Source organism: Trichomonas vaginalis, chromosome III, assembly GCF_026262505.1.
Source record: "Trichomonas vaginalis G3 chromosome III, whole genome shotgun sequence".
In the NCBI taxonomy this organism is placed as follows: Eukaryota; Parabasalia; order Trichomonadida; family Trichomonadidae; genus Trichomonas; species Trichomonas vaginalis.
The window spans coordinates 20,841,980-20,865,869 of NC_067205.1; the positions used below are offsets into that span (position 1 = coordinate 20,841,980).

General features: G+C 33.4%; 13 protein-coding genes and 1 pseudogene across 14 annotated transcripts, besides 4 other annotated features; 12 read left to right on the forward strand and 2 right to left on the reverse strand.

The window, feature by feature from the left end:
* Positions 1-2,030: part of a mobile genetic element that runs on past the window's edge.
* A 717-nt stretch (positions 2,031-2,747) lies between these two features.
* Positions 2,748-3,177: a mobile genetic element.
* An 873-nt stretch (positions 3,178-4,050) lies between these two features.
* TVAGG3_0737200 (uncharacterized protein) lies at positions 4,051-5,251 on the forward strand (the record flags this gene model as incomplete). Its single annotated transcript, XM_001289240.2, has 1 exon — positions 4,116-5,165. One exon carries the CDS (start codon positions 4,116-4,118, stop codon positions 5,163-5,165), a length of 1,050 nt encoding a protein of 349 aa, XP_001289241.2.
* Positions 5,252-5,363: 112 nt separating this feature from the next.
* TVAGG3_0737210 lies at positions 5,364-8,176 on the reverse strand (annotated as a pseudogene). Its single transcript has one exon — positions 5,366-8,165. A coding segment is annotated over exon 1 (2,800 nt).
* A 6-nt stretch (positions 8,177-8,182) lies between these two features.
* Positions 8,183-8,223: a mobile genetic element.
* A 3,071-nt stretch (positions 8,224-11,294) lies between these two features.
* TVAGG3_0737230 (uncharacterized protein) lies at positions 11,295-11,646 on the forward strand (the record flags this gene model as incomplete). The annotated part of the gene is made up of 1 exon (XM_051244743.1): positions 11,295-11,646. A coding segment is annotated over one exon (352 nt), but the record flags the coding sequence as incomplete, so codon positions are not given.
* Positions 11,647-13,128: 1,482 nt separating this feature from the next.
* Positions 13,129-23,890: part of a mobile genetic element that runs on past the window's edge.
* On the forward strand, positions 13,216-13,991 carry TVAGG3_0737250 (phage tail repeat-like family; the record flags this gene model as incomplete). Its single annotated transcript, XM_051244744.1, has 1 exon — positions 13,216-13,991. A coding segment is annotated over one exon (776 nt), but the record flags the coding sequence as incomplete, so codon positions are not given.
* Positions 14,040-14,999, reverse strand: TVAGG3_0737260 (uncharacterized protein; the record flags this gene model as incomplete). The annotated part of the gene is made up of 1 exon (XM_051244745.1): positions 14,040-14,999. One exon carries the CDS (start codon positions 14,997-14,999, stop codon positions 14,040-14,042), a length of 960 nt encoding a protein of 319 aa, XP_051091332.1.
* Positions 15,017-15,418, forward strand: TVAGG3_0737270 (uncharacterized protein; the record flags this gene model as incomplete). Its single annotated transcript, XM_051244746.1, has 1 exon — positions 15,017-15,418. The coding sequence occupies one exon, from the start codon at positions 15,017-15,019 to the stop codon at positions 15,416-15,418; it is 402 nt and encodes a 133-aa protein (XP_051091333.1).
* TVAGG3_0737280 (uncharacterized protein) lies at positions 15,438-15,590 on the forward strand (the record flags this gene model as incomplete). The annotated part of the gene is made up of 1 exon (XM_001302104.1): positions 15,438-15,590. The coding sequence occupies one exon, from the start codon at positions 15,438-15,440 to the stop codon at positions 15,588-15,590; it is 153 nt and encodes a 50-aa protein (XP_001302105.1).
* On the forward strand, positions 15,610-16,194 carry TVAGG3_0737290 (phage tail repeat-like family; the record flags this gene model as incomplete). The annotated part of the gene is made up of 1 exon (XM_051244747.1): positions 15,610-16,194. One exon carries the CDS (start codon positions 15,610-15,612, stop codon positions 16,192-16,194), a length of 585 nt encoding a protein of 194 aa, XP_051091334.1.
* Positions 16,348-16,932, forward strand: TVAGG3_0737300 (His-Me finger endonucleases family; the record flags this gene model as incomplete). The annotated part of the gene is made up of 1 exon (XM_051244748.1): positions 16,348-16,932. The coding sequence occupies one exon, from the start codon at positions 16,348-16,350 to the stop codon at positions 16,930-16,932; it is 585 nt and encodes a 194-aa protein (XP_051091335.1).
* Positions 16,970-17,830, forward strand: TVAGG3_0737310 (uncharacterized protein; the record flags this gene model as incomplete). The annotated part of the gene is made up of 1 exon (XM_051244749.1): positions 16,970-17,830. One exon carries the CDS (start codon positions 16,970-16,972, stop codon positions 17,828-17,830), a length of 861 nt encoding a protein of 286 aa, XP_051091336.1.
* TVAGG3_0737320 (uncharacterized protein) lies at positions 18,154-18,816 on the forward strand (the record flags this gene model as incomplete). Its single annotated transcript, XM_051244750.1, has 1 exon — positions 18,154-18,816. One exon carries the CDS (start codon positions 18,154-18,156, stop codon positions 18,814-18,816), a length of 663 nt encoding a protein of 220 aa, XP_051091337.1.
* TVAGG3_0737330 (organellar and viral DNA polymerase type B) lies at positions 19,192-20,106 on the forward strand (the record flags this gene model as incomplete). Its single annotated transcript, XM_001302105.1, has 1 exon — positions 19,192-20,106. One exon carries the CDS (start codon positions 19,192-19,194, stop codon positions 20,104-20,106), a length of 915 nt encoding a protein of 304 aa, XP_001302106.1.
* Positions 20,751-21,161, forward strand: TVAGG3_0737340 (organellar and viral DNA polymerase type B; the record flags this gene model as incomplete). The annotated part of the gene is made up of 1 exon (XM_051244751.1): positions 20,751-21,161. One exon carries the CDS (start codon positions 20,751-20,753, stop codon positions 21,159-21,161), a length of 411 nt encoding a protein of 136 aa, XP_051091338.1.
* Positions 21,250-21,792, forward strand: TVAGG3_0737350 (KilA, N-terminal/APSES-type HTH, DNA-binding family; the record flags this gene model as incomplete). Its single annotated transcript, XM_051244752.1, has 1 exon — positions 21,250-21,792. A coding segment is annotated over one exon (543 nt), but the record flags the coding sequence as incomplete, so codon positions are not given.

Sequence of the window (23,890 nt, forward strand, 5' to 3'; positions counted from 1 at the left end):
TAAACGTAGAGTCTAAGTGATAAATTGGTGGTTTTTCATGAATTTGAGAGATCATATCATTATCAGAGTAAATAAAAACCAATTTGTCTGGAAAATCAGTATCTTCACCTTGAATGTCAAAATAAATAAGGTCATCATGTTGATCTTCCCATTGATTAACATAGTTTTGTAAAGATTGAAATTGATTTAAAGATATGTCTGGTAAAGATCTCATAAGATCTTTTTGTTGTAAATAATATTTCAATTGATTGATTGCAGTTTGTTTCATAGTCATGTGAATACAAGTATGATCTTTAGGTATTTCAAGCGTTTTGTTGACTTCTTGTGTTGCATTAAGTGGACTTCCGTGATTCATGAGAAATTTTTTAATCCAAGCACGGTAAGTACCACTTGTAGGTGTATTTTTATGTTGTGGTGGTGGTCCTGAGTGAATATGAGTTAAGTTTGCAGATTTAAAAATGTAATTGTCGAAATTTTTAATAAATTTAAAGCCTGCTGGGCAGCCTTCGTATTCGCATCGGTGGTAGATTAATACTCCTGTTCCAATTGATAGTTTTTGTGGGTCTTTGACAAATCTTATGTTACCATGCAGCTCTGCAGCTATAACAAAACGAGAATATTCTAAATATCCTATGGCTTGATCAACCTCGCATGGAGGATCGGGTGGAGGATGTTGCATTGAGCAGCAAAAAGGAAAAATAAAATTGAAAACTCACATTGAAAAAATAACGGTTTAATAGAAAATATTTTTTTTCTTCTGAAAAAGAATTATCTTTGAGTATCTAAATTGGGATAAAGGATATAGAATAGATAACTAGTACTTAATATATGATACATGTACACGAAATGGAAGAATGTGTACTAAAAGAAAGAGAAATTTTAGCTTAATATTTTACATACGAATCAATTATCTTTGGTTAAAAGGTAGAATTGTTGGCTATGATGTACTGATTCATGATCAGTACATCATAGCCAACAATTCCTTATACAAAATTCAAAAACTTGGGTGCAATCAGTTCTGATTGCACCCAAGTTTTTGAACTTTCTTGAGGGAATTAAAGGGTGAGAGATTTATAGTCTATCTATATATCTCCCACCCTCTAATTCCCTCCCTGACAGCGGGAAACTTTGTCTGAATGTTAAACTATTCAGACAAAGTTTCCCGCTGTCAGCGAAAGAATTGTTCCATCTGGTGCATAGAGTGTGAATCTATGCACCAAATGGAGCAAGTCCCTCGCGAAATTGCCAAAACTTGCGTCGCATTTCAAAGATTGCGACCCAAATTTTGGCGATTTCTAGTAGAGATGGAGTATTTTGAGTCACTGACCTATATGCAGTGGCTCAAAGGGCTCCATCTCTACTTTGAAGCAAGGAAACTTTCCTCGAAATTTTGATAATTTGAAGAAAGTTTTCAAGCAATTAACAAAGGATTACTCGCTATGAGGTAAAAATTCTAGATTTTCACCTCATAGCGAGAGCTTCCCTTTCATTGCTTGAAAACTTTCCCCAGCTTCAAAATTGGGGAAAGGGCTGTAAAGTCGACTCCGATACCAGCAGATACCAGAGTATTTAAAAGAGAAGCCCTCGTACGAGTTTCTATGAAGACCTTCTCATTCAAGAAGATCTTAATAGAAAATCGTACGAGGGCATTGGAAACTCGCGTCTGGTACATGTTGGTACCAGAGTGTTTGAGATTTGAAGACTCTGGTACTAACATGTACCAGAATTTATGATGAATTTAAAATGGACCATTATAAAATGGTAGCGGTTTGTTTCAAAAAAATTTAGATGAGATTTGCATAGATATAGATTATATGATTTATACATATGAAAAATAATATATAAAAATATAATTTTGAGATAATTATGTAAATAATATTTTAAATATTTGAATTTGAGGTATAATTTTATAGTAAAATATATTATAAAGAGTATTTATATAAATATTGTAAAATAATATAAGTAATAAAAATTGAGACCCCTCCCTGTTTTTGATGTTTTGTCACTTTTTCGGTAATTCTTATTGTTTCGGTCTACACCCCTCGGAACCAAAAATATTATTTATCGTCAATTTTACAAAATAAATTTTTGACATTTACACAAAATAAAAAATAATTTTTAAAAAATAAACTTAAAAATTAACGTTAAATTTTTTGACACTTTACAAAATAAAAAAAATAATTAAAAAAAAATAAACTTTAAGGGTGCACTACGAGGATTAAAAAGTCTTCAATTTTTTCTGAGAGTTCTATCGATTTGCTAATCCTCCAAATTAATAAAAACTCATTTTTTTCTTTACAGGAATATATTTTTTTTCGATTAATATAGATCATTTAGAATCACATATGGTATCTTCATATCATATATAGCTTTGGTGGTCTAATATCAACTTTTTGATGGATTTAGAAAAACATTCGGAAAAAACATGATTTTCGAAAAAAATTGTTGTGCATGAAAATTCGGTTCACTTCACTTCTGACAAAAGTGACAAGTTTACATGGCAAAAATAGTTTACATGGCAAAAATATATAGGGTATTTTTTTTTAAAGTAGTTATCTTTATATATAAAAATAAAACTTTTGATATATTTGAGTAAATGATTTATTAATTTATTTATTTATTTTTTTTAAATCAAATCATATAAATATATATATATATAATAGTGAAATAGAACAAGAGATAATTATTGATGATTAAATTGTAGACGAGGATAAAAGTTTAGATAAATTAATAAAATTAGTGTGGAATCAGACAAATTTCGGGTTGTTTGGGAAGGAATTGTTGGCTATGATGTACTGATTCATGATCAGTACATCATAGCCAACAATTCCTTATACAAAGTTCAAAAACTTGGGTGCAATCAGTTCTGATTGCACCCAAGTTTTTGAACTTTCTCGAGGGAATGGACGGGTAAGAAGTATACATTATGAATATATACCTCTTACCCTTCCATTCCCTCTCTGACAGCGGGAAACTTTGTCTGAATGTTAAACTATTCAGACAAAGTTTCCCGCTGTTTGCGAAGGAATTGTTGGCTATGATGTACTGATTCATGATCAGTACATCATAGCCAACAATTCCTTATACAAAGTTCAAAAACTTGGGTGCAATCAGTTCTGATTGCACCCAAGTTTTTGAACTTTCTCGAGGGAATGAAAGGGTAAGAATTATACATTAGACACAATCACTGGCTCATATGCTCCTATTCTGAATCTAACACTATGCAAATTTATACAATTTCTCCACAAATCTTACATTCATTTTAATTTCAACGACCATTATTACCACAAAGAATCTTACCTTCCCCTACAAAATCTAACTATCTATCAATTTAAAAAATGTTACAAAATATTAAATGAATTTTTTTTCTATACGTAATTTAAAGTTCTTAAACTCTCAGCATCAGAATATCCTTACATAGCTTAGCTATATATCGTATTACTTTATGAATAAAAAAATTATTTAAATTATAATAAAATGTTTATTCGTATTTTTACTTTATTTTTAGTTACGAGGCTGTATTTCGAACTCAGGATTTGGGTTTAAGTCCTTTGTCCATTTAGGACCCTGGTCCCAAATTGATTTTGGAGTAGGTTTTCCACCGAAAAGATCTTTAAGAGCTGTATGAACCCATACTGTGTTGTATTCTTCTATTGCGTTTTATACGAACTTTTATAATATAATTCTTAGATAATACATCCGATATGTAAAGTGTCAAAAATGAAGTGAACCGAATTTTCATGCATTACAATTTTCGAAAAAAATTTTAGCATGTTTATTTTTCTCATTATTTTGATCGAGCGCCATGATTTTTCTTTTTATCAAATCATTGGTACAATAAACATAGCCAGTTTTAAGGTTATTATTTAAATTATGCAAGTTTACAAACTGTCACTTTTCTGGTATCACTTTTTCGTAAATTCTACCACACTCACTTTTTTTACTTTGTATTCAATTGGAGGTTGAAACACTTCTGGAGTACTTCTTTATAAGGATGTGATTTCTCTCTCTGAATTCCAAAAAGTGACATTGATCGAAAAGTGAAAAAACGTAAAAATTTTAGTTGAATGACGAAAAAAATGCCGTTTGCTAAGCGTCCTCCATCGCAACATCAAATGCCGATATTTTATTGGAGAGGTGGTAATGAATTAAAAGAAAAGGAATATCTTGAAGCAGAATATTCAAAGTTATTTCTTGATAGAGCAAAAGCTGAAGACGATTTGAAATCTGCCGAAGAAGAACTTGCACGCGCACGTAGTACACTTATGGAAAGAGAAGGTTATTCAAATGCACTTGCTAGTTTCATGGATTCTGATACTCAAGGTGCAACAGAGGAAATACAACTGAAGAAAGAACTTGAAGAATTACAGAATAAGACAGAGGAAGCAGATCTAGAGTTACAAAAATATACATCTCAGGCGCAACCAGCCGTTACTGCTTCATTACAAAAAGAAAAGGCATATTACTTGCTCGAGAAGCAAAGGTACCAAAGGAGTTACTTAAACGCACTTAGTACTGGTGACCAATGCAGAAATCAAGCTGCTTTAATTGTAACTTCAAACCGTTACCGTCGAGCAGTTGATTTAGAGTTCCAGTACGATAAAGCTCTCAAGAAGAGAAACTATTTACGCCAAAGAGTTATTCAAGCTAAGAATGAAATTGACTCAATGACTCCATCGCGAAACCCTCTTAACACAAAGGAGGCAAAAGATCAACGTAAAACACTTACAAATGGTATCGAAACAAAGTTGGCCATACAAATCTCAGAAGAGAAACTTCAAAGACATCCAATCAAATACAAAGCTCATCTTGACTTCCTTTTGCATAGAATTGAAGAACTCAATTACAGAATGAAAGACATTGGATACACAGATGGAATTGTTGATGTTGATCAACTTCGTGAAGAAATATTTAGTCCAGATTCGCAAAAAAAGAACGAAGAGGAAGATGAGGAAGAACAAAATAGAGAAATAAATGAAGAACATACAGAAGAAAATATTGATCAATCTAATGAAGATTCTCAAGAAGAGAATGAAAATAAACAAGAAGATTTATCGCCGAAAGAAAAAGAAGAAGGAGGAGATGAGCACAATGACAAAGAGTCAGTAGAAGAATCTACAAATCCACTGCAAAGTCACAATCCAGATTCAAAACCAGAGAAATAATTAACAATTTTTTAATATTTTTAATAAAATGTTTTTTAGCTTTGTGATTATCATTATAATTTTTCCTGTTAAAACATTGCTAAAAAGTGGAGGAATATAAAATATAGAGAATTTAATTATTGTTTTTCAGGCTCTGTTATTATAACCAGCTATTAATAGCGTGTTGTAATTCATATTAAAAAAAGTTAAAACTGATTTATTTATTGTTGAGTTTTGAGGATATGAAGTGCAGCCGCGAATTTCGTGAGAACAACATCTTCTGGTTTAGACATAATCTTAGTAACACCTGCTTCACATAATAGAGGAGCGACATCACTTGATAAGCTATCGCCATAGATGTAAAACTCCAAATCATTCTTTGTTTGAGTTGCTTCGTTGATTGCTTTCTTAATCAAATCATAAGCAGCTTCTTTATCAAAGTTCTTTGATGGATCCTTGAATATATTAAGCTTCTCATACTGAGGAATGAATGATTCCAAGTCTGCGGTGCACATACCATACAAAATCATTCCTAATTTGTTGTAATCGATCGTCAAGAAATCGCAAACTTCGGCCAATTCCTTTGTGACTAAACATCCTCGAGGAGTTCCCAATTCAGCACCAATTTTTGCATGTAAGTTCTTTCCTTCAAGGGCTTTCTGAACCAATTCTGTTGCTTTTAACACTTCTTGTTTTAATGTGACATTTGGCAACAAAATTGAAATGTTTTCAATTGATGAATTAGTGCAAGCAGAAACAATAGCATTCATTGATGTTTCCAACAAATGTGGTGTTACTAAGTTCATTCTTATGCCGCACACGCCCATCAATGGATTGGATTCTTTATGCTTCTTTGTAATATCGACAATTTCAGTCAACCTTTGGAGTTCTTGTTCGTTTTCTTCTGAAAATTCGATCTTTGTATTTTCTTTTGGAGCCTCTTCGCCTTCTTTGGGTTGTTCTGTTGTTTCTTTTGGTGGTTCTGGCGCCTCGCTTTCCTGCGTCTTTTCTGATTCTGTTTCTGTCTCAGATTTCTCTGTTTCTGTTTGAGACTGAGAAACTTCTGTCGATGTGTTTGGATTTTCGTTTCCAGAGTTTTCTTTGATGACTTTGAGTCTGGACAATTCCTGGACTGATTTAGTGAGATCAGGAAGCCAAACGGATAATGGTTTATCGAGTAATTTGACTGTAATATCCAATCCTTTTGCAGCAGCCAAAATTTGTGTCAAATTTTCAGAAATAGAAGTCTCCAATTTTTGAAGAATTTCTTGGTTCTCGTGGTCTTTTAGCAATCCCAATGCGATTTCAGGTAATACATCATGCAATAAGTCATCCAGGGCAATTGGAGCGAATCCTTCTGCACCATTTTCAACTGATTTAGTGACTTCTTCAGCTGATTTCGCTTGAGAAATGATTTTAAGATTTCCACGAACTGAATCTGCCCATTCACAAACTTGTTGTGCATCGCCTGTAATTCCTGGATTACCAAGAGCTTGCTCTCCAATGTATACCTTACCATTACTGTCAATAGAAACAATATCATCTTTGTTGACGGTTTTGTCATCAACTGTCACTTTTTGTTCTTTTTCATCTATATTTATTTGGCAACCAATTGCTGTTGTCTTTCTCAACATCCTGCAGATCAATGTTGATGCTGTGTATAGATTGCCTGACGCTGTAACAATTGCTGAAGCAGCAGAGATTGCAGCGAAATCAGATGGTTGCAATGATTTTCTGAATAAAACGATTTTTTCGCCGTTTTTAGCTCTTTTTACGCATTCTTCTGTGCAAAAGACAGCTTTGCCAACAACAGCACCGTGTCCTGAAGCGATACCTGAAGCAAATGGCTGCTCAGATACATCCTGGAGGTCAGGAAGATTTGCAGAAGTAATGTCTTCGATTTGGACAAAAGAAAGTCCTTCTTTCAGTGTTTTTCCTTTGTTTTTCGAGAGAACAACGGATCTCATAAGCCCATTGTAGCTGAAAACTAAAGGAGAAACCTGCAAAATGTAAACTTGTTGGCCATCATAAATAAATTCGAGTGTAACTGGTGATCCGAACTTTTCTGCAATAGATGTGAAGATTGGGAACAATTTGTTCTTGACATCTGGTATCTGACGTGACAAATTCTGGATTGGATGCATATGACCGCGATGTTTGATGATATCTAAGAGAGTTCCATCGACAATATAGTCTCCTGAGTTGGTAAGTTCGCCTGTAATTGGATCATGAGTGGATATAATACCTGCACACGACTGTGGAGTGATATTTCCGGGAATCATTTGTGAAATGATTAAAGAAAAGTTGACGTTTTTGTATTTGTGATAGTCAATGTAGTTTTGAACCTTCTTACTATTCATTTTCTGATATACAGCCTTAAGAGAGTGCTTTAATTGTTCGAATGGATCTTGTGGAATTGTTTTTCCTGTGTGGCGGACGACTATTGACTTGTAAAGTCTAGTTAAATCAATCCAATCGATAGAATTGAATTCATTGGTATTCGATAAGTTTCTTGATTCTGAGAATTTTTGGAACATTTCGTCAAACTCGTGAGGATCAATGTTAAGAGCAACTGTTGAGAAGGATTGGATAAAATCGCAATATGAGCTGTAAACGTATGATTTGTTACCAGACAAACGTTCTAGAGCAATTGCGGTGACATCATTCAGGCCAATGTTGACGATTGAATCAAGCATGAGAGGTAATGATGGATTGCTATCAGAGCGAATTGAAAGAAGAATCGGTGAAATATTTAAGCCAAATCTTTTGCTTGTCTTCTGTTCAATCAATTTAATGTAGGAAAGAACTTCATCCCAGACATTTTCTGGTAATTCTTCTTGCTCCACTTTGCATGAACTGTTGATAGGCAGTATTTGTTACAATAAATCCGTTTGGAATCAGTGCACCACGTCTTTGAGCTTGAATAAGCTTGAGAGCTTTGTCGCCAACGACTTTGTATGCCTCTTCTGGCTTATCAGCTATTTTCCCGAATTCTTCAAGTGATAAAACGGATTTCTCCATCCAAAATAACGAACTTAAAGTGTGCGCTGTAGTCCGTAAGTAAACTTCAGAATTTTTTGACAGTCTCAATTTGTAATGTACTTTTTCTCGATATCTGCTGAACATTTTTTGGAGTTGATGAAAGATAATAAACCATTATATTATGAGGAGTATTTATTATTTCATTTTTCGCGAAAATCATCTAAAACCATGGTATTTTGAAATTTTAAGGCTTCTCTCCGACCAAAGAGTGATACTGTGTTATATTCAAAAATTCGTCAAAAGTGACACTATTCAATTTTTTGACATTTGTAAATCTACTTTTGAGTTAAGGCTCTCCTGCTATTTTATTTTTCTATTTAAATAATAGAAATAATATCTTCATGTGAAATAAATATATTTCCCAAAATTATAGGCTTGGATATTGACTTATAAATTGAAATTATTTCATATTAGTTGAGAATAATATGTGAGATCAGAAACATGGTATATACCTGTAATAGGCTTCGGAACGATATATTTTTTTGATTTTGCAACATAAGCAAAATTATCATTTTAAATTAGGTGCACCGCAATCAAGCATCTTACCGATAGGTCATTCATGAATTGTTACTATATTCTAAAATTAATGTGCTTATTGGAATATGTTTGAGAATTATTCAAACTTCAATGAATAGCTTATCCACAATTGAAAAATAAGAATATGCAACAGAGAAAATGATTTCTTATCGACATATTGATTGGGGTATCTAAAATTACCGTATAATTTTAGAATCAAAATCAATTTTTAATCTAAATTATTTGCCATCTAGAAGAAAAGGCAAACAAGTTAATAACTTTACTTGCCTTTGTGAATAGTGAGGAAATTATAAGAAAAATGTCATTTTGAATTTATTGAATCTTCATTTTTCAGATTTATGAATATTTTTATGAATACATATACATATTAATTAATACACAATTTTGCCGCTCTAAAATCTTCCTAATGAGTTTGTATTATGAAATAATATAGATTCAACATCAAATGCAGGAAAAAAATTTTAAAAAAATAAGTATAAAAAATGTCACTAAAAAATGATGAAGTTTAGGACAGATTTTGATTTTTAAGATTTTTTTGGAAACTTGAAAATCTCCCATTTGCCTGGAAATCAGCTGTACATTACACCACATGCTTGAATTCCTAGTTTTTGTCAATATTCTTATATTCATTCTCGAAATTTCAAAAAGATTCTTAAAATGTTTTAATCTACATCCTCAAATCATCAAAATAAACATCATCATAACAAGGAAAATACGAGAGTCTCTACAAAAGAGGATAATTTTTTCCAAATTTCATTATACAAAATATTAAATGCAAAATTTTACACAAGCCCAACTAATGTGTGAAATTTTAAATACATTCACGTTGATCTAAGATCGATATTACAACTTTACAAAATTCGATATATTCCAAAAAACAAAATCAAAAAAAAGCTCTCTGTTACACTATTGCACACAATATGGTGTTGCTTATGGCGCTGCAAAACCATTGATATCTTAATTATTGAAAGAGTTATATCAACAATTTTAATAATTGCAATTATGCATAATATGCAATAATAAGCAATATTACGAAGTTTAATTCAAATTTTTTTGAGAACAGTTTTCTCAAAAGTCATTTGAAGGAAGAATTCCAAATATACTCCTTATAATATTGTTATTATTATTTAATAAAAATTAGGCTTAAACAAATGACAGTCCCTGCATGATTTTTCGACTTTTTTTTTCAAATCTGAGTAAATAATCAGCACTGATATACCATAGATATAACATAACTAAAATCAGATTTTTTCAAAAAAATCTCAGTAATTCTAGGAAGCCTTTTTTTCTTCATATCTCAAAATTGAAGCATTTTATTTAAAAAAGGGCTCTGTTACGTAGTTAGTATCTAGTAATTCAAAAAAAAAAAAAAAAAAAAAAAAAAAAAAAAAAAAAAAAAAAAAAAAAGGTAGCGGGGCTTCCAGGCACTTCGTGCCTTCTAGCCCTGAGGATGAATGAGTATAATGAAGTTTTTATATATACGGGTCTTCCAGGAGCTTTTCACAAATTATATATGTTTTCATGTTTTGTCATGATTTCATCGTAAATGTTTTGTCAAGACTTCTTCTTCGTAAATGTTTTGTCAAGACTTCTTCTTCGTAAATGTTTTGTCAAGACTTCTTCGTAAATGTTTTGTCATGATTTCATCGTAAATGTTTTGTCAAGACTTCTTCGTAAATGTTTTGTCAAGACTTCTTCATCGTAAATGTTTTGTCAAGACTTCTTCGTAAAATCAGACAAAAATAATGTTTATGTTAGAATGTTAGATCTAACACGTTTTCTAACATGTTTTCTAACATCGTAGAAAACTCATGATTTCATCGTAAATGTTTTGTCAAGACTTCTTCGTAATGAGCGTAAATGACCCAAAAATAATGTTTATGTTAGAATGTTAGATCTAACACGTTTTCTAACATGTTTTCTAACATCGTAGAAAACTCATGATTTCATCGTAAATGTTTTGTCAAGACTTCTTCATCGTAAATGTTTTGTCAAGACTTCTTCGTAAATGTTTTGTCAAGACTTCTTCATCGTAAATGTTTTGTCAAGACTTCTTCGTAAAATCAGACAAAAATAATGTTTATGTTAGAATGTTAGATCTAACATAAAATATATTTTTGCTGAATTCCGTATGAAATTTCATGAGTTTTGTATGTTTTAGACCATGTTAGAAAACATGTTAGAAAAGAGGTTAGATCTAACATTCTAACATAAACATTATTTTTATTGAATTCCGTATGAAATTTCATGAGTTTTGTATGTTTTAGACCATGTTAGAAAACATGTTAGAAAACATGTTAGATCTAACATTCTAACATAAACATTATTTTTGGGTCATTTACACTCATTACGATGAAGAAATCTCAACAAAGTCTTTATGAAGAAGTCTTGACAAAGAAATTTTATTGGTAAGTAAATGTGGTTTGAAATAGGACTACTTGTTTTAGGTTTTTTCCATTGTGTCATTTACTTATTTGACGTGGCAGAAAGATATAGAGAATATGAAGATGAACCAATGCCTGCAAATGTCCAGTATATGTACTCGTAAGAGATATTTTTATCTAATATTAAATGGACGCACAGAACTTAGCGAATGCACAGCAACCTGGACAACCAAACCCAGAGAATATTCCAAATGAAGTTAGAATACAAACTGCAATGGCAAACTATGGTCAAGTGCCAACAGATGTACAAATGCAAACTGCCATGTCAAATGACGCTGCGTTAGGTTTGCCACCATGGTATGCAAATATGAGATGGAAAGAGTTTTATACAAACCCTGAAGTGGGATATAAACAACTTTATGCAGATGACGCGAACACAGGAGTTGACCCAGAATATGTTTTCTACCAGAGGAGAAATAGAATGTATGAGCTCCAGTTAAAGAATGCTATGGAACTCAACAGGAAACGTAAGAGACTAGGTGGACATTAGATTTTTACATATAGTAAAATGGGTTTCTTCAGTAAGATAGGAAACTTCTTTCGAAATGTTGGAAGAGGTATATGGAATGGAATAAAAACCGTAGGAAGAGGAATTTGGAACGGTGTCAAAAATATTGGTAAAAGAGTAGGTCAGTTCGTTGGTATTATACCTAAAGACCCTGAACCAGAAGAACAAGCTCCTGTTATACAACAGCCTGAACCTGCACCACAGTCTAGTTGGCAACCAAATCCAACACCTCAACCGTATTAAAATTATATTTTTACCGTTCGATAGTAGTTGTATATGAAACTAAGTTCTAAGTAAAACGCATGGTATAATGGAATTATTCTCTTTCTTCCATCTGTAGTAAACCATACTTGAAAATCCGAAATACTTCCACTCGGTGGTTCATATAGCTTTGTAGGTTTTTCGTAAAAGTCATTTGCCAAGCATAAAAAAGAGTTTTGTGCACCAGAAAATGAAGCATGAACTATAATAGCATCTGAGTCGAAAACATTTTCATATGTTCCATTAGGGTTTTCGACTTCATAAAAGTTCGGGTGTACTGGATATTCTGCAGGCTGATTTAACATCCTCAAAAATCTATACCATGCCAAGTTGTTATATTTTGTAGAAATATAAACGTCTTCTCCAAGGTCTTCTATTCTATTGATTTTAACAGTTGCATTTTTCCTGTCATAAACAATATCGAGATGGTACTCTCCTTCGTCAATGTTGTACTGTTTTGCATATTCGAGATAGATATCGTTTATTTTTTCTTGAAAAGCTTGAAGAGTTGTTTCTAAGTTTACAAGCAAATTCACTTGTAAAAGTTTTCCCTGTTCAAATTTCTCATACGTACGTTTTCTTTGTTATAGTATCGAACTTCAAAAGCGACCGTAAATGGGAAACCATGTATGGCTTCTGAAATGAACTTCATTCTACGAAAGCCAATAGCTTTTGTGACGGATGGGTCTCTTAACCATCTTAGTGGGTAGTCAAAACGATAGCCTTCATGCTTTACGGTCTCTGTCTCAAACTTTTGACCGACATTCGTAAAAAGTTCATCTAATGGTTTAGTCGTAGCAACTCTTGAATTTTCTTTTTCTATTGGAAGCATATTTTATCTAGAATAAAAATGTCGAAAGAAACAGCGTCTATGAGAGAAATACAACACAACCGACAACTCATTGTGCAAGCTCTAAATAAGAACACAACAAACTTTTCAAACTATTCTAAGATATCTGAGTCATTGAAAGAAGGAAACTTAAAACTGACGATAAACCCATTGACAGACGAGTTTCTGTTTCAAGACAGTAAGAACCATACTGTTTGTATAAATCCAACAAAAGGAACTTTAAACGAGAAACCTATATCTGAACTTCTTTTGAAAGCAGATGTTGACAACAAAGCTGACAAAGAGTATGTAGATGCAACAAGAGACTATATTCTCGCATGGACAGATAGAACATACCCACAAAAACATCATACACATAACATCTATGACGTAGATGAACTACCAGCAATGTTAGATGACAAAGCAGATAAAACATATGTTGACAATAAAATGTCAAGTGAAGTGACAAGAGCTGACAAAGAATATTCTAAAAAGACTCATACACACGATTTCTTCGCAACTGTTGGTATAGAAAATATTGCAGGAACGGTTGAAGAACCTGATGGAACTGGTGGGGATGCATTGTATTGGAAACCTCCTAACTTTCCACAAGGTTTAACATCGGAGGATGACATAACGACGATGAAATACACTAGATGTAGAAATGTCTATGTCATGGAGGATGAAAACAAAGTTAAATTCACTGCTCAAGATTTATATGACAACAAAGCTGACAAAACATATGTTAACGATGAGTTAGATAAAAAAGCTGACAAAACATATGTTAACGATGAGTTAGATAAAAAAGCAGACAAAACAGAGCTTCAAACATTAAAGACAGAAATACTTCAAACATTATATCCTATAGGCTCTATTTATACGTCAATGAACTCTACCAGACCAGAAGTAGTACTTGGTTTTGGAACTTGGACTCAAATAGTTGACAGGTTTTTGTATTGTGCAAACTCTTCAAAGGAAACAGGTGGAAGTAAAACGATTTCAGGTGAAAATTTACCTGCACACAGTCACTACATAGATTTAAGTACATCTCAAGCAGGTTGGCATAAGCATAAATTTTGGGATTGGCACGCCTTGAAAAAAGGTAAAGGATATGATGTTAAAGACGACGTTCAGTTTGCTATAAATTGTTACTGGAGTGACACTCAGGGAGATGGAAACCATACACATCGCGTTACAGGATATACACAAACAACGGGACAAAGTAAAGACTACATGCCACCTTACATGACAGTTTACGCATGGTATAGAATTGCTTAGTCGTCATTTTCAACTTCTTTAGCATATTCGTCAGGAGTTGTCTTATATTTGTTAGGAACTGTCTTTGAAAGTATACCACCTTGAACTTTGACAAGTTTGAAACGAGGTCTGACAATAGTAGTTTTATCTTCTGCTTGCAGTGTGTACATTTTGCCATGTTTGCCTAAAACTTCATAATATTCTCTTGTATACTTTCTTCTATTTTTACGAACACGAATGTGAGTACCTGTCGGGTTCCCATTGTTGTCATAGTCAATAGTATTTTCATATGGGTCGCGTTTAGGTATTTCTATTTTTACTTTGTCACCTTTCTTAAGTTTGAAGCCTGGCATTCTTTCTTGTTTGTCTCTTTTGACTAAACTATTAAATATATAGTCTTTCTCTAAGTCGGGGTTGTTTTTCATTTCTTCGGGGGAGTGGTTTCCCAAACCTTTTTGTTTACGGGTATTGTAAATATTTAAAACTTGTCTCATCTTTGCCATGGAGAAGTGTCTATACTTGTCGTCATATGACATTTCATCTACCTCACCACCTTGTGGTTGGTTTAAGTCTCTTAAGATTTTTATACAACTGTCAATGACACCAAGAGCAGAATGGTTTTGGTCGACAATGAAATATTGGTTTACATTTTTTGAACGCAGATAGTTTTTAATATCGTCTGATTTGAAAGAACGTTCACAGTCAGATGTCAGTTTTGTTGGATGGTATTTGTCAACAAATATTGTCAAAGCAGTTTTCACATCTAAAATATTTTTGGACTGTAATGGTATAGCTTCACAGTATCTTGTGTTTTGACCGACAAATATTAGCCAGTATGGTGGTCCATCTTCTCTATACCTCGGAATGTTTTCCAAGATATCCATAAACCAAGCATTTGGTGTTGAACTAAAGATTTTTATCATGAGTGCTTTCTTTGTCGCTTTAGAAACATAGGGGTCCTTGTTTGGATTCGTCATTTTTTAACCCATAAGAAATGGGTTTATTTGGCGCATTAGCAGGAGTTGCATCCAGATTTTTGCCCGCAGTGGGAACAATAGCCAGAGGTGTATTTGGAGTTGGAAGGAAGATTTTGAGTACATTAGGTATACTGAAAGAGAAAGCACAGCCTATTATACAAACTGTACAGAAAGGTTGGGATGTAGCACGAGATGCAGCAAATCTTATTCCAAATCCTGAAACAAGAGGAAAAGTTCAAGGATGGATGGACAATGTTTCCAGACAAGCAGGAAACTACTATAACAAAGCAAATGACTACTATAACCAAGCAGGACACTACATGGACCAAGGTGAAAGATTCTTTAACAGAGGATATAACCATGCACAACAATGGGTAAACAATAACCAACCTCAACCGCCTCAAACTTGGGGAATGTAAATTTTTTTACTGAGATGAAATGAACAATACAGCATTGAGACAAATGGGTTCAAGATGGATTTGTCGACTTCCAGCAGTTACACAACGTGTTTGTCAAGTTCTTCCTATACCTCAAGAAGTTTTAGACCGACTTAAAAAACAACAACAACCAGTTGAAAACAAACCAAACTAAAATTTTTTACTGAGATGAAATGACGGAAGAAGTTGAAACCGTAGATTTGACACCACAAACAAAAAGTTCAGAACCATTGTCAAAACCTGTCAAAGAACTTACAGATGAAGAGAAAAATTCAATAATAGAAAGTGTGAGGTCTGGAAATACAAACCCTAACTACAAAGTCACTTTTCATAGAAATGGAACGGCTAGTATCTCAAAAAAGAAACAGACTCTCACAAATAAAATATTGAAGTCTGAAGGAGCTTTCGAGACAACAGATGGAAAAGTATATTTTACCGACGAACAGTTCATTATAGAACATCTCATTGACTTAGAGTCGAAATATTCTAAACTTTACAACAAACACAAAAAGTTGAAAGGAAAACAAAAACAGATGGCATATGATATTTACGAAGATGTTAACGACACAACCATACCTGCAAGTGAGGTAAAGTCAGAGGAACCGAAAAGTGACGAAAAACCGATAGAAGAAGGTGAGCCAAAAACTGAAGATAAACCAAAACCAAAGTTTAGTTTCAATACTAAACCAAGTCAACCTTCATTAGCTGGTATGGGTTGGCGTCAAAGACTTTTGGCAGCGGGTGGTTACGTAAAGTAAAGAAAAAACATTTTTTTATTTTTATAAAAATGCCCCCGTATAGAATGGATAGAAAATCTGCTAGAGTAAAAGCAGAGTTAGATGAGAAATATGAAATGGCATACCATTTTAAAACATATATTTTTTAAAATATATTTTTTTATTTTATTTGAAATGTACGCCGAGTTTGTTGGAAAAGACCGTTGGGAAACTTGTTTGTTAGATGAGAAATATGAAATTCACTGTTGTGAGTCATTTGAAGTCAGAAACAAAAAGACAAAAAGAGTTTTAAGCGAATGGGAGCAAAATGACGGATATGCTAGGATGAGGATTGGTGGAAAACACTATTTTAAACATGTTGTCATTGCAACTCATTTTATACCAAACCCTAACAATCTACCTTTTGTAGACCACATAAACCATATAAGAAACGACAATAGACTTGAAAACTTACGTTGGGTCACTTGTTCTGAAAACAGTAAGAACATAGGCAAATTTAGAGATATTGTATTCGAATTTGTCGACGAACTAGAAGATGAAGCAATTGAAATTACAGACTATGGTAAGCATACGTTTGAGTTTTACTACTATAGCGAAGAACAGGACTCTTTCTACCTTTATACCGGCGTAAACTATAGAAAATTACAAGTATGTTTTACTAAGGCAGGCTGTGCTTATGTAAACACTAGAGATACAGATGGAAAACGCGTTCAAATACGTCTTAACAAATTCAAGAAGCTATATGGCATACCATTTTAAAACGTTTTTTAAAACCATATATTTTTACATATATTAAATGTTTCAGGTTGAAAAACAAAGAACAAAAGTAGCAGATACAAAACCGTTAGACTATATCTTTACAAATGCCGGTAGAAATATTTCAGATGAAGAAATTTCATCCCGTTCATACAGGTTTGACTTTCCAATTCGTTGGCTTCAAAGTCCTTCAGATGCAAAGGCAATAGGATTTAGAAGAGTTTTGTTTTCAAATAGAACGAACGCTTTTATGTTCGCAGTATATTTTCATGGGCAGTATAGAGGTCCTGATGGTCTAATAGACAAATTTGATGAAATGAGAATCTTTACAATTCGTTCAGACGAAAACCTTGAGAAGACTCTAAATGACTTTCAAACTCAAATAAACAAATACTACTGGGAATTTCAAGAAAAATACGATTCTTTACTAAATGGAACATACTATCTGAAACTAGAATATGACAAGATGAACTCCACAGTTTCATTTCAAAGGATTGAAAATAACCCTCCAAGAGATACACAGTTTTTATTTTGGGAAGTAGACAAACGTTCTTGGGCACAATTTCTTCGGTTACTAAACCAGAACGAACCATTACCACCTGACGGTCCGTTTAAATTTATACGCCCACCAACAGATTTGACAGTTTATAGAAACGTGTTTGACCCTCAAAATGTTATGTGTCATGCAAGTTTCAGTTCAAGCAACAATAGTTTTCTATGTATTGGTAAGGACTTTTATGACTTTGCTTCTAAATTCTACGAACCACCTAGTAACAGTTTCTCTGACTTTCAAGTCTGGTTCACAACAAACGGTGTGCAACATATTATTCCATTGTACTATGACTTTTATCTCGAATTGTCTTTCATATACAACTACGGAAAAGTGCTGAAAAAGTATTGAAAAATAATGTTTAGGGTAGATGTTTTTTAGGTGTGCCTATGTGCCTATGTGCCTCGGTCATTTTAACTTCTCTGAAAAAGTGTGACAACATGACATTTTGACAACATCGTAGAAAACACACAAAACTCATGAATTTTGTATAAAAAAAGCAACCGCCGGAATTCCGACGGTTGGTATATTCTTCACAAAATGCTTGTTTTGAGGTCGAGCCACAAACGGATGTCCGACGGTTAAGCCACAAACGGATGTCCGACGGTTAAGCCACAAACGAATGTCCGACGTCCCACCAAAAAATATTTTTTATTTTTATTGTAAGAACAGAAATGTCAGTCGAAGCAAAAACGTTCACGAACAAATCTAATGGCGAAACATTCACAAAAGGCACTTACAACGGTATTGAAGTCTTACGTAGAGACATGGATGGTTATGTAAATGCAACAAATATGTGTCAGCAGTTTAGGAAAGACTTTAGAAAGTTGTTGGAAAATAAGTCCTGGGAAGAGTATTTTGAGGCATTTTGTGAAGAATATACCAACCGCCGGAATTCCGGCGGTTGCTTTTTATACAAAGTTCATGCAGGAATTCCGGATGAAATCAAACATGTTAGAGGAACGTATGTAGACCCAAGACTCGTAAACTATATTGCAATGTGGGCCTCTCCAAAATATTGCATAGCAGTTGGAAAAATTATGGACTCCATAGACAAGAAAGTTCATGAGAAATTAGATGAAGAAGAACTTGAAGATACAGTAGAGAATGCAAAACCTTTGTTCGAAGAAGAAGTTAGAAAAATGCATGAAAAACAAATAGAACATGAACGTGAGATATGTTCTGGTTATAGAGACTCGCCATACGAACTAGACCAATGGGAACAAGAAGATTTAAAGAGAGAATTTAGAGAATATGAACTCGCTAAGATAGCATTAGAAGCTGCAGAAAAGAAGTTAAAAGTTTGGGGTCGTTTTGTACAAAAATATTGTGAGTAAATGAACCATTTTTTTCGACAAAAATAATGTTTATGTTAGAATGTTAGATCTAACATGTTTTCTAACATGTTTTCTAACATCGTAGAAAACTCTCGAATTTGTCGAAACTTCTTCGTAAATGTTTTGTCAAGACTTCTTCGTAAATGTTTTGTCAAGACTTCTTCGTAAATGTTTTGTCAAGACTTCTTCGTAATGAGCGTAAAAGACCCAAAAATAATGTTTATGTTAGAATGTTAGATCTAACATGTTTTCTAACACGTTTTCTAACATCGTAGAAAACTCTCGAAATTCATGAATTTTGACACTTTCACAAAAAACATAAAAAATAAAGTTAGTTTTTTAAAAAAAATATTTTTTTATTTTTATTGTAAGAACATGTTAGCAACTACAGCACCAAACTCGTTAGTCATGAACCCAACTTCAATGTTAGTAGAGATGAAAAGCTTCATTCCTTCTTCATATACTTTCGAAACAAAAATCCAGAAGATAAAGCAAGAACTTTTAACAAGTAATTTAGACTGTAGTGCGAAAGATGAAACAAATGAACAGTATCTTTATGAAATGCAGGACATTATTGACCATTTACCTAAACTTCCTGAAATCCAACAACAAAAACTCACTATTCCAGAATTCGATGAAATAGAAGTCGGACTGACTGACTCAGTAGAAATAAAGAAGTTCATACGAAAGGTAAATTATGAATTCCTTGGTTTTCATTGCAACCATAAAGTCATGGACAAAGATTGCGACATGGTATATAAGAACATCTCTGACATATATAAATCTGGGGAGTTTAAGACCTACGACAACTTTGTTTCGTTAGTTGCAAAATGTGTTTGGGAAATAAGAGATAAAGATAGTAGGGGTAAGGTATGGAATGAACAGATAAAACCAGCAACTTTTGAGTTAAAGAAAACCATTGACGCCTTAGTCATACTAGCAGGTAAGGTTTCAGAATATAACGCAAAAATGAACCCACAATGTTCTAAATGTAAAGCAGCAATGAGGAAATATAACTACTCCGTCAAAGAGATAGAAAGAATGAGAAACGACTATGCAGATTTAAAGAAAGAAGCAGAAAAACCAGCAGAAGATAAAATGGACATGTTAGCATTTCTAAACAAAAACTATCCAACAGCTGACGATTTCCTTCTTTCAGATGTCAAGAAGAAATATAAAGAAACTTTCGGCATTGTGAAAACATTCGATATCCTTCGTGAAGAAATCGAAGCCACAAAATTGTTTAGAATTTCACGAATTCACAATGTTTACCATGTAAAACGCTTGTAAATAGTTATGTTAGAAAACATGTTAGAAAACATGTTAGATCTAACATTCTAACATAAATTATATTTTTGCCGAATTCTGAGTAAAATTTCATGAGTTTTGTGTGTTTTAGACCATGTTAGAAAAGAGGTTAGAAAAGAGGTTAGATCTAACATTCTAACATAAACATTATTTTTGCTGAAAAATGACCAAAAATCTGAGTAAAATGGCATAAGATTGCTTCCCTCGGAAAACCGAGAGAAGAGATTCCGTATGAAAATCGTGAAGAACAGCGAGTAGGTAAGAAACCCCAGTCGCCAAAACTCTATGAAAACAGTGAAGAACAGCGAGACCGTTTTTTTTCTGGGTCGCCAAAACTCTATGAAAATCATGAATTTCCTTAAGATAGAAAATAAAAGCTAGTTTTTTTAAAATATTTTTTTTTATTTTGTATGTAAGAACAGGAAATGTCAAACACTGAGTTTGAAACAGTTAAAAAGATAGACAATAACACTAAATTGGTTAGAATTGGTGATTTAAACGTAAGATACTCAAAGAAATACAACAAATATTCTTTGTCAGACATTATATCTCCATCTGGAAAGAAACCACACGACTGGGTTAAAAATGCTTCATCTCAGAAAATTTTGACAAGAAATCCTGAGCTTATGATATCGGTAAGATTTCATGGAACTACAGCATATCTTATAGACAAAAGTCTTATACCAATAGTTTTGTTATGGTTAGACCCAGTTGTTGGATATAACTTCATAACATATGGTTCATTCGATACGGAACGTTGCAGTGAAGGCTTACTTTACATCGTTCAGAAACCGAAAGACTTCAATACAAAGAGATATAAGATAGGAAGAACATTTAATATAACTAAAAGATATGACTCTACAGTCAATAGAGTTAAGGTTGTGTTCGTTAACGATATGAGAGCTGCTGAAACAGAACTACTCGAAAAGTTTGAGAAAATGTATGGTGCTCCCATAAAAGGTAAAGAAACGTTTGAAGTAGATGAGATAGATAAAGCTATAAAATTATTTGACGAAGTTGCTGAAAAATACATGTAAAGCGTTTATTTTTGGTCTTTTGTGAAAGTCAGAAAATAAAGTTAGTTTTATTTTTTTTTATTTTTTTATCCGGAATATAAAGACAGATATGTCAACAACAGAGAACACAACAACTGCTATCGTTCATGAAGCTATAAGTGAAGAATATGAGTGGGTTCAGTTTAACAAACAACTCCGTCTCATTCGTTCGGTCAAAGACGATATGTACCAAATGCAAAGTATTTTGAATACTCTTCGTTCTACAAAGCAAGCATACCATTGGTTTGAAAACCAACAGACAAAAGAACTTTTAGAAGAATTTCCTCATATGTTTGCGACCCTCGGAAAACCGAGGGTCGAGATTCCGTACGAAAATCGTCAAAATTTGCCAAATGGTTTGAGAGGCTGGTATGTACATAGACTTCTTGTAAATGCTGTTGCAATGTGGGCTTCACCTCGTTACGCTTGTTATATTTTCATGATGTTAGATGAAATTCATAGACAAGAACGTGAAGAGATGGAAAACAAGCTTGAAGCAAAAGACAAAAGCCTTCAGAAAAGAATACCACGTTCGGTACCAAAAGGAAAGGAAAAGAACTATAAGTATATGATTTATACTGAAGAGATGGAAAATGAAGAAGATAAAGATATGTTATGTTGCATTTAGTCAGAAGAAACAACAAAAGCTTTTACGACCTTGCTAAGATTTACAAATCTGACAGAAATTGGTTCTATCGCGAAAAACTTACCGATTTCAATGACCCCAAATGAAGATGTGAAACAAATAGTTCAAGATACGTTACCTCAAACACACTATGATATGAAAGGTTGTACAATACTTACCTTCAAAGAAGATTTGCCATTGTTAAAGGAAAAAATAACAGAGTATTTTGACAACTTCAAACAAGTAGGGTAGATGAACCATTTATTTTTACGCTTGACTTCAGATGGCTCAGGTAGCTCTATAAAGTAAATTGCCTTGTCAAATCCTTCTGGCATTCCGAGTCCTTCCATCCGACAAGAAAAGTTCTTCCTTCCGACAGAAAAAGTTTTTCCATCCGACAAGAAAAAATTTTCCCGACAACTGGAAAAAATTTTCCTGTTGTCCGTCCGTAAACCATTCAAATTTTCGAAAATTGAGAACTTTTTTCCCGACAACTGGAAAAATTTTTCCCGACAACTGGAAAAAAATTTCCCGACAACTGGAAAAAAATTTCCTTCCGACATTCCGAGTCCTTCCTTCCAACAGGAAAAGTTTTTCCTTCCAACAGGAAAAGTTCTTCCTTCCGACAGGACACAAACGAATGTCCCACGTACCACCAACCGAGTCCATTCCAAAGCCAGAAGAACCGACAGCCCCAGCACCACAACAGACTAAGACTAAACATTTATTTTTCAAGCTTGACTTTTTACAATTTGAACTTTGTTTGCGTAGATATGAATTCTGAAAGAAGTATGAGGGTCTTGTATGACTTTGTACTTCTCCCATAGTTCATGTCTGTCAAACTTACCTGCCATGGACTCTTTCATAAGTTCCATGAAATCGTCTTCGGACAATCCAGGGAAAAGTATGATATCAGTAAGTATTCTTTTAACATCCTTACTTAAACTCTTTGCTGTCTGTACACATATACGACTGAGATGTTAAAGTGTCTGAGCTTCTTAGAATTCGACACATATCTTGTTCTCTGTTCTTTAACAAAGGATGAGAGCGAAATCATCTAAGATAAGAAGACATCTATGAGGGTACGTTTTCCAATCGTAAGATTGCAATTTCTTTCGAAATGTATTCTATCTCTTTCTGTTTGTTCTGAAAAGTGTTTCTTCTCTAATATTCTCTGCATTTCCTCATTAGGGTCTTTAAACTTCGAATTTATATACTCATTTATAGCATTGTACTTCAAAACTCTTCTTTGGTACTTCTTTATCCAATCTAACAACTCAGAGTCTTTTATACATACTAACTTAGACTTTTTTATAATATCTTTGAACGAATTGACGGTTTGGTCAAATTGACCAGAAGTACTACAAATGACTACTAACTCATAGAATGGTTCTTCTCATCTAGTTCTTGTTGTTGTGCAGCCATTTTAAGATAAGTTGAAAGTCTTGCCCGACCCAGGTGGTCGATTAGACCTGTTATACCATTCTGAGCAAATAAGAACTTGTCATGTATAGGCTTTATCTGAGCATTTTCTAACTTCCTCTTGTTCTTATTTAAAACATTCTCAAAATTTCTTGTCAATGTCAGCAAACTTTTTTTCTAACATATTTTTAGAGAAAAATTAAAATTTTATCTTTTAGAAAATGTCTAGCGATTTCGCTATCTATATTCGAGACAAACTTTTTGACTCTAAAACTTCTGTCGACCATAAAATCTTACATAGTGTAAACAAGAAAGGTGAATTTGTTCTAAAGTTCTGTTTCTGGGAATATGACAAGAACCATAAAACATTACAAAGAGCAGTCTTAAAATTGTCAATGACAGACTTGTTGACAGAGATGACGCCGATTGGAAAGATGAAGTCCAACAAAAGTTCTTAAGAATGCAAAGAAGACACATGCGCTGTTCTTGAAGATGAAATAGAAAACAGAATAGAAGAGCTATTAAAGGACAAAGAACTTTTACATAAATATGGTTCTGAGAAATTTGAACATAACTCCACCAGAAGAAGAAGAAGAAGAAGAGAGAGAAAAAAAAGAAAGTAGAAGAGAGAAAAGAAAGAACCAGAGCCAATTCCAGAGAAGGT